The following is a 15,606-nucleotide window of genomic DNA, read 5'->3' as shown; positions in this document are numbered from 1 at the left end:
TAAAACAGATTTTATTACGTTGTTATAGAATATTCTTCCAAGAAGAAGTTTGAATAATTCATAAACTACAGAGGAGGAGAGTTAGATATTCCTGAATAATCTCAACAGATGACCTACAAGTACTTAATCTCCACAAAAATTTTAAGAGCACTGATGAAATCAGAAAAGAGTAGGAGCGAAAGAGGGAGAAGCGAAGACGTAACGAAATCAATCCCCAGAAAGCATCTGAGGTAGAAAAAAAAAATTAAGTATACCTTAGTTTAACCAGACCACTGAGCTGATTAACAGCTCTCCCAGGGCTGGCCCGAAGGATTAGACTTATTTTACGTGGCTAGGTAACCAATTGGTTACCTAGCAACGGGACCCATAGCTTATTGTGGAATCCGAACCACATTATAACGAGAAATGAATTTCTATCACCAGACATAAATTCCTCTAATCCTTCATTGGCCGGCCGGAGATTCGAACTCGGGCCCTGCAGAGTGCTATCCGAGAACGGTACCGACCAGTCCAACGAGGAACTATCTGAGGTAGAAGAAGGAAGTTTTATCCATCAGTATTTTATACTGAACCTAATGAGACTTAAAAGATTCAGAATCTATGGCAGCGGGGTTTTCACATATTTTTTAAATCGTAATGATCGTAAATCATTTGAATGCAAGAAATTACCACACTGCATTAGTAAAGTAATCCCAAATGTGAAATTAATATGGTTTCTATGATAGGTGTATTATTCCATTCCACACTGAAATTGTAATTCCTAACCCAACTTCACAAGAAAAATAAAACAAAGATTTTTGCCCAGGGTTCGCTAGTTAATAAATTCAACGAACAACACGATACTAGGACATGAGCTTAGGAATTACCTCAGGCAACGTTATACCGGAAATTAGAGCACGGCACAACGGCCATGTTCCTGGAACTATAACCAAGTTACAAGTACTTTTCCAGGAGTCACTTGGCGAAGATTTAACGAACACAGACAATTTAGACTATATCTACTGTACGCTGAGTTTCCAAAATTCCTCTCCTGCTCTACGGTTAGACAACACTGCCTAGGACTACACCAACACCCTTATTCATCTTCAACACCTGAATGACTTTTAGAGTGATGTCCCATTCTCAAACTTTAGTGATTCAAGTGACTGGTCTGACAAGGGACGCCACCGGGCCGAAGACCCAATTCCAGCCAAAACAAACCAACATTTGGACATCATCACAGACCATTTCAAAGAAATCCCTGCATTTAAAAAAAGCGGAAAAATCATAGTTCTTTCAAATAAAGATAATTCAGAAAATGACTTGATTAAAAATTTTAGCTTAAATTAGGCAAGACTTCATTCACAATAAAGCCTTGAAAGGGCTTCGAAAAGGAATCACAAGCACCGCAACTCTACCAAGCGACAACTGAATAATGGAAGTCAAAGTAAATGAAAAATAGTAACTCGTCAGTGCTTATGAATTATTTCGTACATACATAATATCACTTTGCTAAATTAAGCACCAGCACCTTCATCTTCCACTGATGAGACGTGCAAATATGTGAAAGTTTTGATAAAAAAAAAAAAAATTCCACTCATTTCAATAGCTGTTAAAACTCAAGATTTTTTAAAACCAAAATAAAAGGGGGTGTTTCGTTTTGAGTATTTTATTCATTCTACTTACTTGGATGTGCGCTAAGGAAACTAATCTTTTACATATTTTATTTCGGTAAATAAATAAAAAAAGTAAATAAAATAGCTCATACTGCCAAAACAATGCCTATTCGGCATTAACAATGTTTAAACATTGACCACTTGCGTAAGAATCGCTATATTCAAAAATGGAAACCCAGTATGGGATTCTTAGTCCGTAAAAAAAAAATTATGCAGAAATAGAGAGCTAAAATCAAGGAACGCGTGTACCTCGTGTTTCCGTTTGAAAATAAAAAAAAAAAGAATCGGGGATGCATCGTTTACAAAAGATGTGCGCTGACAGTCAGTGACGTAGAAACAACCTTCCAGCGAGTATTTCTCTGGAAAGAGAACTCGCCTACCTACCACAACCTTGATTACAACTATTCTCAGACGAAAATAAAATAGCTATCCGTGTTTGTAACTGTTATTATTCTCACATCTAATTATCTCCTGAAAAAAGAGTTATTTTAAATTCCTTAAAAACTGGCGGTGAAGTAAGTCAAATATATATATATACTGTATATGTTAATGGCCCTCCCGGGTCAAGAAGGGCCATCTTTTATTGGTGTATCTGTTTTAAGAACAAAATCTAATCATCTTACTTCTTTAAGATGTCTGTGGTACCCGTGGCTCAACCCTAGGTCAGCAAATCCCTTCTCCTTGTCGACTTCTCTCACTAAACCTATCTTTACACAAAGGCCTACTGAAATTAAACACTGAGAAGCAAAACTAGACTTTATTGACAAGTTTAACGAAAGTAACTCAGTAAAAGCTACGGTCACGAAATGGAGTGATTCACACCCCCTATCAATGGGAACCATAACTAGAGGAAATACTGTTTCACAAACAAGCATAATAATTCTACACCAAGCAATACTTGTGAATAACACCCTGGTCATCAAAGAAAGTAATAAGGTCGTAATTATTCGAGACCACAATATATGTCATATAGTATGTACGAGTAAAAATACCACTTCCCAAATATTCGTCCTCTCAGGACGAAACTCGAATTCCTGTTGAAAGAAACATATTATATTAAAACCTGAAATGGTGTTAATTACATACAGAAAAATGCACACTGAAAAAAAAAGTACATAGGAAAATTCATCATGTAGACATCGATCAATTTCACTGCCTCCCAACCGGGGGTTTTCCCTCTAAAGTCTGGAAAAGATATAAATGTCACTGGGCGATCTTACTTACTTTTTCTATGGACCAGATAATGTATCTTATTAGTGGCGTTTTCTTTAAACACTACACCGGTCTAAAAGCACATATCACCCACCCAAGATTGAGGTAGCATCCCCGTGAGTCACTGTTCCTCTCATAAATATCCCATGGGAGATCGCCCACACACACGCACATACCCTACCGGAGCCTGGGCACTTCCGGTGGATCGGTTCAATGTTCTATCATGCTGTTCCCATGCGCTTGGATCGTGACAGACCCAAATGCGCTTGCAGCAGAAGTGCCGTTGCCAGGCCAGCACATAGTTCTCCACTGCTGACCCAAGTCAATCAAGACTTAATATATATAGACCCAAATGCGCTTGCAGCAGAAGTGCCATTAGGCCAGCACATAGTTCTACTGCTGATATAATATATCAATCAAGACTTAATAAATATATATATATATATATATATATATATATATATATATATATATATATATATATATATATTTATATATACATATATATAAATATATATATATATATATATATAATATATATATATTATATATATATATATATATATATATATATATATATATATATATATATATATATATATATATATATATATATATATATATATATATATATATTACAGAAATAAAAACACAGCATAAAAAGAATATTCCATCAGATATATGATAGTGGGAAGTATTGCAAGATTAGATAAAAATAGAATTCATCTCTGACCGTCCAGTCTGTGGATGAAATTGTCTGTCACTTAAACAAGTTTGGTGATGCCAGAAAGGACCCAGATTACTTTACCTATACTTTACTACGTACCTCAGTCTTTTCTTTCAAGACAGCAAATTATGAGAAATGTGTTTTTCTCAAGCCACCATTTTCTTAATTCTTCCTTTTTGTTTAAGGGAGTTCTCTGATGTCTTAAATCCCAGATATCTTCAGGAAATAATTAGACGATGCTTAATTACCCTCTTGGAGAGAAACTTCGCGTAATTCAGCATCATATTTTACCCTCTTATTACTTTTACCTTGGAAACAGAATTCCGTAAAATCTGTCTCTTTCATATATAATTTTTTCAGCGAATTCCCAACTGTAAATCCATGTTCGCTTAAAAATCTAATAAAACTTTAAATGTGAATTTTTGCAGTCAGTTCAAAAAAAAATATCATCCAGAAAGGCTATCGACATCAAAATTTTGAAATTTTGAGCTGTAACCTTTCATTTAGAATCTCTTCCTTAAATAATCTATTCAAATTATAGAAAACACTACCAAATTCAATACAAATCGTTCCCATGTATTAATAGTCATGAATATCATTGAGACACACTTGATGAACTTCATTCTTCCGAAGATTGTTTATTCAAATTGTTAGTCATTACTGATCGCCCTGAGATAATAAAAACAAGTAAGAAATGCGCCGAAGTTTCTTCGGCGCAATCGAGTTTTCTGTACATCATATAATGCTGTATGAAACTCTCATCCACGGCCCATGAAACTCTCAGACGCGGCCCATGAAACTTTCAGTCACGGTGGAGGTGTCCTTTGCTGTTGGCACCTATAGTGATGCCAGACGCACAATTATGGCTAACTTTAACCTTAAGTAAAAAAAAAAAAGCTACTGGCGTTAGAGGGCTGCAATTTGGTATGTTTGATGATTGGAGGGTGGATGATCAACATACCAATTTGCAGCCCTCTACCCTCAGTAGTTTTCAAGATCTGAGGGCGGACAGAAAAAGTGCGGATGGGTAGACAAACAGCCATCTCAATAGTTTTCTTTTACAGAAAACTAAAAATAACCATTTTCATTGATCTATCAAAAGCGTCTCTGTTGGTTAGGCATAGTTCAGAAGTCCACATCAAGCCTCTAACTCCCCTTCAACACTTTACTAGACTTACGAAGAGTTTAAACCTGTGCTAGAACAAAACCAGATTAATCTAAACAACCATCAACCTATAAACAGACAGATTCGTTGAAACAAAATATCCAGCTGAACGATCTTCAGATTTACAGCTTTTCAATGTTTAAGTGTCTCTTTCCATACCCTGACATCAGCAAATAGGCACATGATCCAGTGCGCAATTGTATAACACTCCACACATCAGTCTTACATTACATCCAATTTCTTCGGTACCCGCCTGATTTCAGTATCACTATCAACCACACTCAACTTCAGTCCATAAACCCTCGTTTCCCTTTTATTTGTTTGCGCTACTTTTCTCTTTGGGAGAGTCTGCATTACTTTGGCATGTCTGTGTGATCACTGTTATGGTTATTATAAATCTTGCTTTGGCCTATTTTCATGTTCCTTTAGGATTACTGTGTGTGCTTATTCACTGTTATGCTTAGTTTTCATTTCCAATATGATTGCTTATAACTTTTGTTTATTCACGCAGTCGTAACTTTTCAGTTTCAATGACACTGAGGATCATACTGGTAACTTCTCTTTATAAAAAAAAAAAACGTATCTTCTACCTTCCCGACGTTCCTCGTAAACTTAGCAATCCAGCAATGTTTTCCTTCCTTTCTTATCAATCTTGCATTGCAAACTATACTCAGTTTCTTTTTCAAAGGCGATTTCTGTTCTTACAATGACATCAACAGTTAAATTCATGAATCTTGAATATTCTACTTTTGATGTCATTTTGTTCATAATTTTGTTATCCTGATTTAAATTCTTATAAGAAAGGTGGTGTTGTTCAATAAATTATTTTGATTTTCATTTCGTACCTTCAGTCATTTCGACCCTTCTTACAAAGTTTATTCTCTCTTCAGCGATGTGATCAACCTCTCTTCCTGCACCATCTATATTGACATTTTCTGCCCATTCGTCCATAGAAAGCTGCTATGGCCTTACCCCTCAGTGATAAAGCTTATAAATATATTTGTTCTTCATTGGCGGGGTGGGTAGAGCTCTCGGATCGCACGCTGTTGGCCCAGCGTTCGAGTCTCCGACCGGCCAATGAAGAATTAGAGGAATTTATTACTGGTGATAGAAATTCATTTCTCGTCATAATGTGGTTCGGATTCCCCAATAAGCTGTAGGTCCCGTTGCCAGGTAACCAGTTGGTTCTTAGCCACGTAAAATAAATCTAATCCTTCGGGCCAGCCCTATGAGACCTGTTAATCAGCTCAGTGGTCTGGTTAAACTAAGATATACTTAACTTGCTTATAAATATATTCATTTTTTTATGCAAATCTGATTAATCTCAATTTCACCATCCTTTCCTGGTATTCATACAATTCAGAAATGTGACAGAGATGTCAAATTATTCAAACTGCTAAATCTTCTTATATTAAATTAGGTGTCCTATTTGAATTTTTCTAAGTTTCCTTCTTCATCCCATTTATGCTGATTAATCTTTTAGTATTTAAAGTGCCCCTATTCCTCACAGTTGGTCCACCTTTATACCTATTCCCTACTTGTGCTCTCTATTCATAAAGTTTACACGAGTCTCGCTTTTTGAAAACCCACCAACACAATGACATAGATCCTCTTCCTGGATGATCCCTGGAGGAATTTGCATCCAAACTGATCCAATTCTTTTGCATTCTCTTTGAAACAAGCGTTGGTTCAGCTGAACGTAAACAAGGGCAGTCAGCTCCAACCCTAAAACTACAAAATTTGTTTAACTACTTATAACATGAGAGCATTTAAGACGATTCAACTCTTCCTTCTTTAATCATCTGAATCAAATTGTTTAGCTTCAAGCAACTGACAAGCCAGAGAACGTCTTTCTCATTTAAATGGTACTAGGTTTTCGATCTTGCAATAAAACCTTTTTTAGTTTTGAGCTGATTCACACCTTGAAGTTTAACTTATTTTATTTCAATAGCAACGGAACTGTTTTATGAAAATGGTATTTCTTCAGAAATAAATTCCTCTAATTCTTCATTACCTTGAGAATTTTTTTATTATCAAAATTTGATATGCCCTGTTAGTTAAAGATCACTTCTAGTGTGACTCCTCTGCAAACTCCTATCTAGATTTTTGATTGGACGATTGAGAATCAGTTCTGCGTGTTCCGTCATTTTGATATTTATCATCTCTAATTATCCCCTCTATTTAAGGTATCATCCACTATATCATACCATGAAACCGTCTCAAATTTTTTTAACTACCAACTCTTTTTTGAGGACGTAATCAAATGACAATCTGTCTCTCTCTACTTTTATCAGTTTTATGAAAATGGTGCTCGGCCACTCTTCACTACCGTTTATTTCAAAACTGTATGGGAGAGATCACCTAGTGTGAATTGTAAATTCTACCTGTAGAGAATCAGATTCTATTTTGATATTTACTTCATTTCGGTATTCTTGATAACAAAACTTAATATTGGCTGTATCTGTCTCTGTTAATAAACCTCCTGTCGTGATAGGGTCCTTAACCTGTTTTGTCCTAGCTTGGCTGATAAAGGACAGGACAAGATAATTCCAGTGACCCCAAAATGGAAATTTAACCATTGCTGCTATGACAGGACAAGCTAAATCCAGTGGCCCCATTTATATTTGGACCTGAAAATCTGGGGCCCACTAAAGGACCCCAGTTTCCAATTTTGAGAATAAAAATGTAACAAAAATACTATGTAAAAGAAATAGGGTTCTCCAGGGGCCCCCTCCCAATCGTAGAGCCCATTATAGACCTTCTCATACGGATCGGAGGAGGGCCGATCTAAGGCAACTGATTACTGCTTATAGGGGTCCTAATTATCCTCTGAGGGCCCCCATAATGGCCCCATTTGCCCAGATAATACACATTCAAATGATTCAATGAATCTGGCCTTCAATTATTCAATGTACACCTAGTTTTAAGAAATAAAATTTCTGAAATTTGCATTTACAAGCGCCTTTAAAATGCTCCTTCAATTGCTCACATTCTAACAATTTTCCCGAACCCCCCAGCTGCTTTGGGACTGTGCCCCCGGGCCCCAAAATGTCTAGGAACGCCCCTGAAGGAAGTCTATCTGTTTCCAAAAGCGAGGAATATTTTTTCCCAAGGTTCCATGCAGTGAAAAAGAAAGCACCACTCACTCTCTCGTTGCCCTGTACAACCTCCCTCCCTCCAACCTACAACATTAATGTGTTTGCTCTCCAGAAATCAGCAAGTTCTAGCACTGATATTTACAACGACTGGTTTTTAAGTTCTCCTCGTTTGTATAATCTTCGTCGTTCAAGAGTTAATCTGTTTCCCCCTTATGGTTAAACCTGGGTTTATCCTTTAATAAAGTTGCATTTTTATAAGAACCCATTGTTACACCCAGTTGCATTATTACAGGAGAATATATTATATATATATATATATTTTAAAGATTATATATATATATATATATATATATATATAAATATATATATATATACAAAGAGATGTATATATATATATATATATATGAAATATATACATATAATATATACATCTCTTCGTCTGGATTAGTTTCAACTCTTTGCCCCTTTACCTTTCATTTTTCCCTTAAACCATGGTAAGATAAGGGCACTGTAAATTCAAAGACAAATTTTTAGGACGGTGAAGGTAGGGGAAAATACAAAGGGGGGAAAATAAAGACGATTCGTATTCCTAGTGTAACTGTTTGGAAAGAAAGAACCCGGGAAAACAGAGAGACAAAACTTTTTTTTTTTTTTTTATAAATGCGAACAGTACCTTCTGCATGGTCGAGCATTCCTTCCGTGGATTCGGGGAAGCTGTTCAGATAAAGGATTCCGGTCTCACACAGAGACCCCTCACTCGTTATGGGTAGACCGTATTTGTTGCGAGGCTTTTAAAACATACAACTTCGCTTCCTAGAACCAAATTGTTGATGCACGATGTCATGCACACGTCAGATATGTCAAAGTGCAAAAGAATTTTAAACTGGAAAATGAATAATTATATCTGTTGGCGTACACTGAACCATACAAATTTTTTCCTCCCGCCTAGAAATAATATCCACCTTATCATAAAAAATGCAAGATTGCCTAGCAAGATTACAACTGAGCTGTACCTGAAAACTTTACATAGAGAAGATATACAATCAGCCCCAACAAGGAACTCAGACTTTGGGTCAAAAAAGATAATAAATTCAGTATTTGTACAGAGGAACATCAATATAAAATGTTAAATCTTAGAAAGACGTGCATACAAACATTTGAAGCCTTGCACTTAGCCTTACACAGTCATTAAGAAGGACCTTACACGTCGAGAGTTATCCAACGCGAAGGAAAATTGTGACATATCAGAGAGAGAGAGAGAGAGAGAGAGAGAGAGAGAGAGAGAGAGAGAGAGAGAGAGAGAGAGAGAGAGCATCCAAGAACTCGAGTTGTGAGCAATGCTACAAGGATAGGTCTAAAGATTAAGTCACCTCTTTCCTATAAAGTTAGCCCCGTCTCTCTCTTAAAGCAATCCTACATAACTTACGAGATGACGTCATCACATACCTTTGTCGGCTGCTGGGAGTATCTCTGGGCATTGTGCGGTCGTCGAGGAAGGGTGTAATGGGGTGTGTGGGAGTGAACGTGGGCGTGGGCGGCCGAGTGGGCATGCGATCGACGTCCTAGGCGATCTAGAGATGCCGTCCGGAGGCCGCCCACGGAATGGTCTGAATCACTAGAACTTTTGGTCTGTGGTTTGCACAAAGTGATGTGACAGTGTGTGTGATGATCGGTCGACGGGTTTTATTCAGTGTTAAGCGAGTGAGGACGAAGTAAGTTTAAGGTAAAGTAATCATGAAATAAAAGAAAATCATTAATATTAATGTATACGTATATATAAATATATTTACATAATTTAAACGTATTCAAAAACCCAGTGAGAAAAATTTAAAATTAATGTTGGGGTTTTCATGGCACACACGAAACCATCAACAGTATGGCATGGAAGAAACAAATATTGAAATGAAACATTTTGGAAATTGAAACGTAACGAAATAATTCAATTCAGTGAAAATGAAAAAAAAAAAAACGAAATGGAAAACAGATCGTACCGCAAGAAGGAATTTGGTCCCAGGAGAATTATGGTCGCAGTTTCCATCGAGTCGTGTCGGTCGTAGATGAAATTTTGGATTTTACACCGTGGAGTGAGGCATCAGGCACATGCAAGGAAAGAGAAGAGAAATAATATAAAATTAATAATACAAAAGAATCTAGGCAAGTAAAAAATGTGGGCATTTTACAGCCCATTTTCACTTCTGTGACTTATCATATTCAACTGGAAATTGCTTCATTTCTTAATTTTCAAATCTTATTTACTACATCCATTATTAAATGCTACAAATTGTGGGGTAAATCCTGAATTCACAAGATGAATTCAGTGATTATACACTTGCCAATACCAACAGTAATTTCTATGACTATCGAAAAAAGAAATCTTTGGCGTGGTGAACCTTTACACATGCAAACACACACACACACACACATTGTATACATTATACATACATACAGTGGATCGCTGGAAGCAAACAAGTGAAATAATCTTGAAAAATTGTGTATTTGTGTATTGTACATTGTACATAATCATCTCCTACATTTCCTCCATCATTTTTTCATGTTGAAGTATTTTCTTTATTCTATTTTCTAATTTTCTACTTCGTCAGAAGTTTCTTTTAATTTTTTGTTATTTTGCGGGGCAGATATAACATACAATCAAAGAAAGCATTCCGATAAACAAACACCTAGCAGCTGTTAAATAAAAAGTTAGTTCTTTAACACAGGATCTATATCTCAAAAGTAGAACATAAGAATTACATAATTCACTATAAGACCAATTGGAAACAGATTCCCTAGGAAAACCAAATATGCGACAAAGTGGGAAACATGATAATTATTCAAATGAGGTTTTCCCTAATTCTTCACCGCCTCACCTGAAAAAATAAATCTGTTATAAGAAGCTTAGAAAAAATGAGAAGCTCAGAAATGCGTTCTCAGGCTTCTTTTTTCAGCGCTAATTCAATCACGTTTATGTGAGCATGCATTTTTATATATATAAATCGATACCGAAAACACAACCCGTTATGAATTATTATACTTTTCCACATTTGTTACTTTTGGTTTCCGTTTGTCATTTGAAGTCGAAATGAAAAAACATCTGGCGATGTTCTTACTATTAATTTCTGTGATGTCAGTGTGTGTGTGCGTGTGTGTGATATATGGCAATTAATCACTGTCCACGTTGGTGCTACATCTGATTCCAAATATTAATTTAGAGGAAAAATAAGAAAAGTGAGCCAAGATTCAGGTTAATGCCACGCATTTCTTTGAGGTAAATCTTAAGAGTAGTTAACACTCAAGAGTCCAAACTTCATAGACAGACAGACAGAGAAATGAAGCCGCTGATGTTATTCCCAAACTGAACAAGTAAAAAATGCGCCGAAGTTTCTTCGGCGCAATGGAGTTTTCTGTATGAAACTCTCAGCCATGGCCCATGAAACTCTTAGCCGCGGCCCATGAAACTTTCAGTCACGGCCCGGTGGTGTCCTGCGTTGTTGGCACCTATAGCGGTGCCAGACGCACGATCATTGTTAACTTTAACCTTAAATAAAATAAAAACTAATGAGGCTAAAAGGCTGCAATTTGGTATGTTTGATGATTGAAGGGTAGATGATCAACATACCAATTTGCAGCCCTCTAGTCTCGGTAGTTTATAAGATCTGAGGGCGGACAGAAAAAGTAAGGACGGACAGACAAATAGCCATCTCAGTGGTTTTCTTTTACAGAGAACTAAAACGTGTTATCACTTACTGCGCTATGCAAGTATAAATTACATTTTATACATGTAAGTCATAACCCTTCGCAAAAAATAAGTCTTCCTAAGAAGACACCCATCAGAGGTTTTTCTATAATGACAAATACTTTGTTACTTTCTAAATATGTATTCAGTGGCAGTCATTTGCATTTCTGCGATGGAAATACTTGTTGGGTGTTCTTGCAACCCTTTTGTTTATTTAGGTGCAGAAATATTACGAAATACTGTTTATCTTTTCAGTATGTGGAATTGTTACGACAGCTTTTTGCTAGTTTTTTAAACAGTGGCACTTCTTGGTTCATGTGAATTTGTTGCAAGAGCTCAGTGACGGATTTATTGCATGTAAATTCACAGACAGTTCACTGAAAGTTTAAAGGAATAATGTGTCTATTTTTTACTTGTAAATACAGCTCATCTTTTTTATGGAATAATTTTCCTGCGACAGATCTGTATCAGGTTTTGTGAAATTCTATCTCCCGTCGTTGCTTTGAATTTAATATAACAACTTATTTGTTCTGACAGTTCACTGACAGGTCTCGGAATATCGCCTCTCTTTGTTTCAGGGTAATTTACTCCGTCAACTCACTACAGATATAATGTATACTAGTACTCTTTGCTTGCATATAAATCCATCATAAAAGCTCACTGTCACTCTGCAGAATGACCTCTCTTTTTCTTCCATTTGTATAAATTTTTTGTGACAGCTCTGAATCAGTTCAGAGGAATGCTGACTCTTCCTTGCATGCAAATTTGTCGTGAAAGTTCAACGTACTTTTATTCTGGAATTCCTCTGACTTGATAATGTCAGCTTTTATTTGTTTTTTTTTTTTTTTTTGGGGGGGGGAGATATTTCCTCTCTTTGTTCCGTGTGAATTTATTGCAACAGCTCAATGTCAGTTTTGTAGAACACTGACTCTTTGTCATATGAGAATTTATTGTGTCAGTTTGTGGAACATTTCCTCGGTTACAAGTGAATTCGCTATGACAGCTCGCTTTCAGTTTTGTATGTAGAATAACGTCTCTTTTTGCTGAATATAAATCTGTTGTGAGAGCTCAGTGTTACTCATGTGATACACATTATCTCTATATTCCATATGAATTTATTGCAGTAGTTCAGTGTCAGTTTAAAACAAAAAGTTTCTCATTGTTGCACGTAATTCTATGATGGCCTTTAACTGTCACTTCTGTAGATTACCGTCCCTTTCTGATATGTGTGAATTTGTTGCAATAGCTCGGTGTCAGTTTTGTTAAATAGTGAGCCATTTTGTTGCTTGTAAATCTAATGACTACTCATTGTCACTTTTGTGGAATACTTTATCTTTTTGATATATGCAAATTTGTTGCGACAGATTATTGTCAGTTTTGCAAAGTAATGACTGCAGCGATGGCTCAACTATAGTTTGTAAAACGCGGTCTGTCTTTTTTTGGCATTGAATTTAATGCGACAGTTCATTGTCAGTTTTGAGGAAAACTACCTCTTTTTTGAAGCATGTGATTTTCGTGTGACAGTGCATAATCATTTTTCTGGCATGCGGTCTCTTCATGATGCCTGTTAATGTGTTGTGACAACTCAATGTTAGTCTGGTGGAAGATTGTCATTCTTCATTGCATGTTAATTTGTTGCAATAGCTCAATATCAGGTTTGTGGATTACGCTCTCTTTTCTGCATGAGAATTCGTCTCGACAGCTCAATGTCACTTTTTTTGGAATAAGGTCTTTTTTTATGCATCTAAATTTGTGCAACAGCTCTGTCAATTTTTTTTTTAGAATATCGAGTTTTTGTTGAATCTGAATTATTTGTGAGAGCTCAATGACATTTTTGTAAAACATTGTGTCCCTGTTGCACGTCAGCTTGCTACAACAGCTCAACGTCAGGTTTATGAAACACTGTCTCTCTATTTACTGAGAGGGGTCTTTGTCAGTTCTGGGAAATACTGTAGTTCTGGTGTTTATGAATTCACTGTGTGAGCTCATTGTCTACTTTGTAGAAGGCTCTTCCTCTGCTCGGTGTATGAGTTATCGAATGCTGACACTCTTGGAAGGAAGTTAATTCGTTACAACAGTTCAATGTCAGATTTGTGGAATACTCGTATACCGCCTCCCTTTGTCTTGTGTGAATTTATTATGACAGCTCACAGTAAGCTGAATGAAATGCTGTCTCTCACTGCTGCATGTGAATTTCTTGCATCTGCTTGATGTCAGTACTAAGATAACTGTCTCTCTGTGTTGCACTGAACTTGTGGCGACTGCTGAATGTCAGTTGTAATGAATACGTTCTCTCTTTATTCTACGTGAATTCGTTCAGCAAATAATTTTCCCTTTAGAGGAATACCGCTTCTTTCTCTCTCTCTCTCTCTCTCTCTCTCTCTCTTAGTTTGCACGTTCTTTTAGTTTGCACGTAATTTAATATGACAATTCATTGTCAGTTTTATGTAATGCTCTCTATTTATTGCATATGTTGTATTTGTTGTAACAAGACACAGTTAATTTCCTCTTTCTCTTTCTTGATTGGGAATTTGTTATAACAGCTCTTTGTCACATTTAGGGAATACTGTTTACTTCTGCTGCAAGCGAATTTTGAACGACAGCTCATTGTGGAACTCTCTCTCTCTCTCTCTCTCTCTCTCTCTCTCTCTCTCTCTCTCTCTCTCTCTCTCTCTCTCTTGTGGGAATTGTTTCTCTTGTTGCATGTGAGTTTCTTGCATGCTCTTTTCCGGCTTTTGTACTTAGTCTAATCCTGAAGTTTCCTCTACAGATTTGATTATTGCTACATGTATTCCATACTATAGCGTAGATTATCGTTCTGTTGCCGTAATGTATGCCATGTCATATTATTGTGGAATACATTACGGCAACAGAACGATAACCTACGCTATAGTATGGAATACATGTAGCAATAATCAAATCTGTAGAGGAAACTCCAGGATTAGACCAAGTCCACAATGATCTGTCGTTTAAAATTCGCTTGCAGCAGAGATAAACAGTATTCCATAAATGTGACAAAGAGCTGTTATAACAAATTCCCAATCAAGCAAGAGAAAGAGGAAATTAACTATGTCTTGTTACAACAAATACAACATATACAATAAATAAAGAGCACTATATAAAACTGAAAATTAAAACTGCTCCAAAAGTTCCTAAGGTATGAGGAACATCCCCGGTGGTGAAACGCAAATTTGAGACCACACTCTCTCCTTCCACGCTTGAACCCTCATATCTCTATTGGAATATCATTACTTAGTAAAGTTCTCAGCAAATCACGTAGATTTTCCTTCAATCTTGGCGCCTTTCCATGATTTGACAATCATGGATTTATTTCGACTAATACATTAGTGACCTCAAACATAATTACCGTTACTTAACTGCACAAGTAAATCTCCTGCAGTAGCGAAAGGGATCGGGGTTTATATTCAGTAATGAGAGAGAAAAAGACCATAAACTTAAGAAACAGTGAAAGATTGCATATGCAAACACTTATCCAGCAGATAAATAACTTTCCCTAACAGTTTGGGGTAAACTTAAGAAGTTGAGCGTTTGTTCCTGTGATATATTATTAACTGCAAAATTACTGCCAATGCAGTTGTTCGAATATATGTACTGAACGTTTAAATGATTACATCTGTTTTTTGTCCATTATCCTACACTTTTTTGCAGTTCATCTCTCCTCTATCTATCTATTTAATTATCTGTCTATCTACCTATCTATCTATCTATCTGTGTGTGGCTAAGTAAATATTAAGAAAAACATAAAGAATAGAATGTTATCTTCTAAATATGCTATAATCAGCTAAAAAATAGTTCAATGCCCTTTTAATATTAATGATCACAGTAAGGTCTGGGTAATCTGGAACTGAAGTAAAGCTAAGGAAGCATTAAAAATATAAACATTTCAGATTGTGATCATATTGGTTATATACGCAATTATCAAACAAATGAATTCTCCAGCTGTATCTTAATAAGACTGCTGACGAGTGATGCACTTCGGTTAATAAAAGGCTTCG

General features: G+C 36.2%; 1 protein-coding gene across 2 annotated transcripts in view; it reads right to left on the bottom strand.

Moving 5' to 3' along the window:
* The window catches only part of LOC136849036 (coiled-coil domain-containing protein AGAP005037-like), a 926,632-nt gene that overhangs the window by 696,142 nt on the left and 214,884 nt on the right, over nt 1–15,606 (bottom strand). For both annotated transcript variants that reach the window (XM_067121927.1, XM_067121928.1), the window contains exon 3: nt 9,304–9,486. In XM_067121927.1, coding sequence (XP_066978028.1) covers nt 9,304–9,486 — 183 coding nt within the window. The remainder of the gene's footprint in view (nt 1–9,303; nt 9,487–15,606) is intronic.

Source organism: Macrobrachium rosenbergii, chromosome 20 (genome assembly GCF_040412425.1).
Source record: "Macrobrachium rosenbergii isolate ZJJX-2024 chromosome 20, ASM4041242v1, whole genome shotgun sequence".
NCBI lineage: Eukaryota > Metazoa > Arthropoda > Malacostraca > Decapoda > Palaemonidae > Macrobrachium > Macrobrachium rosenbergii.
The sequence above is the reverse complement of the archived record's forward strand: the minus strand, read 5'-3'. Positions and strand labels throughout refer to the sequence as shown.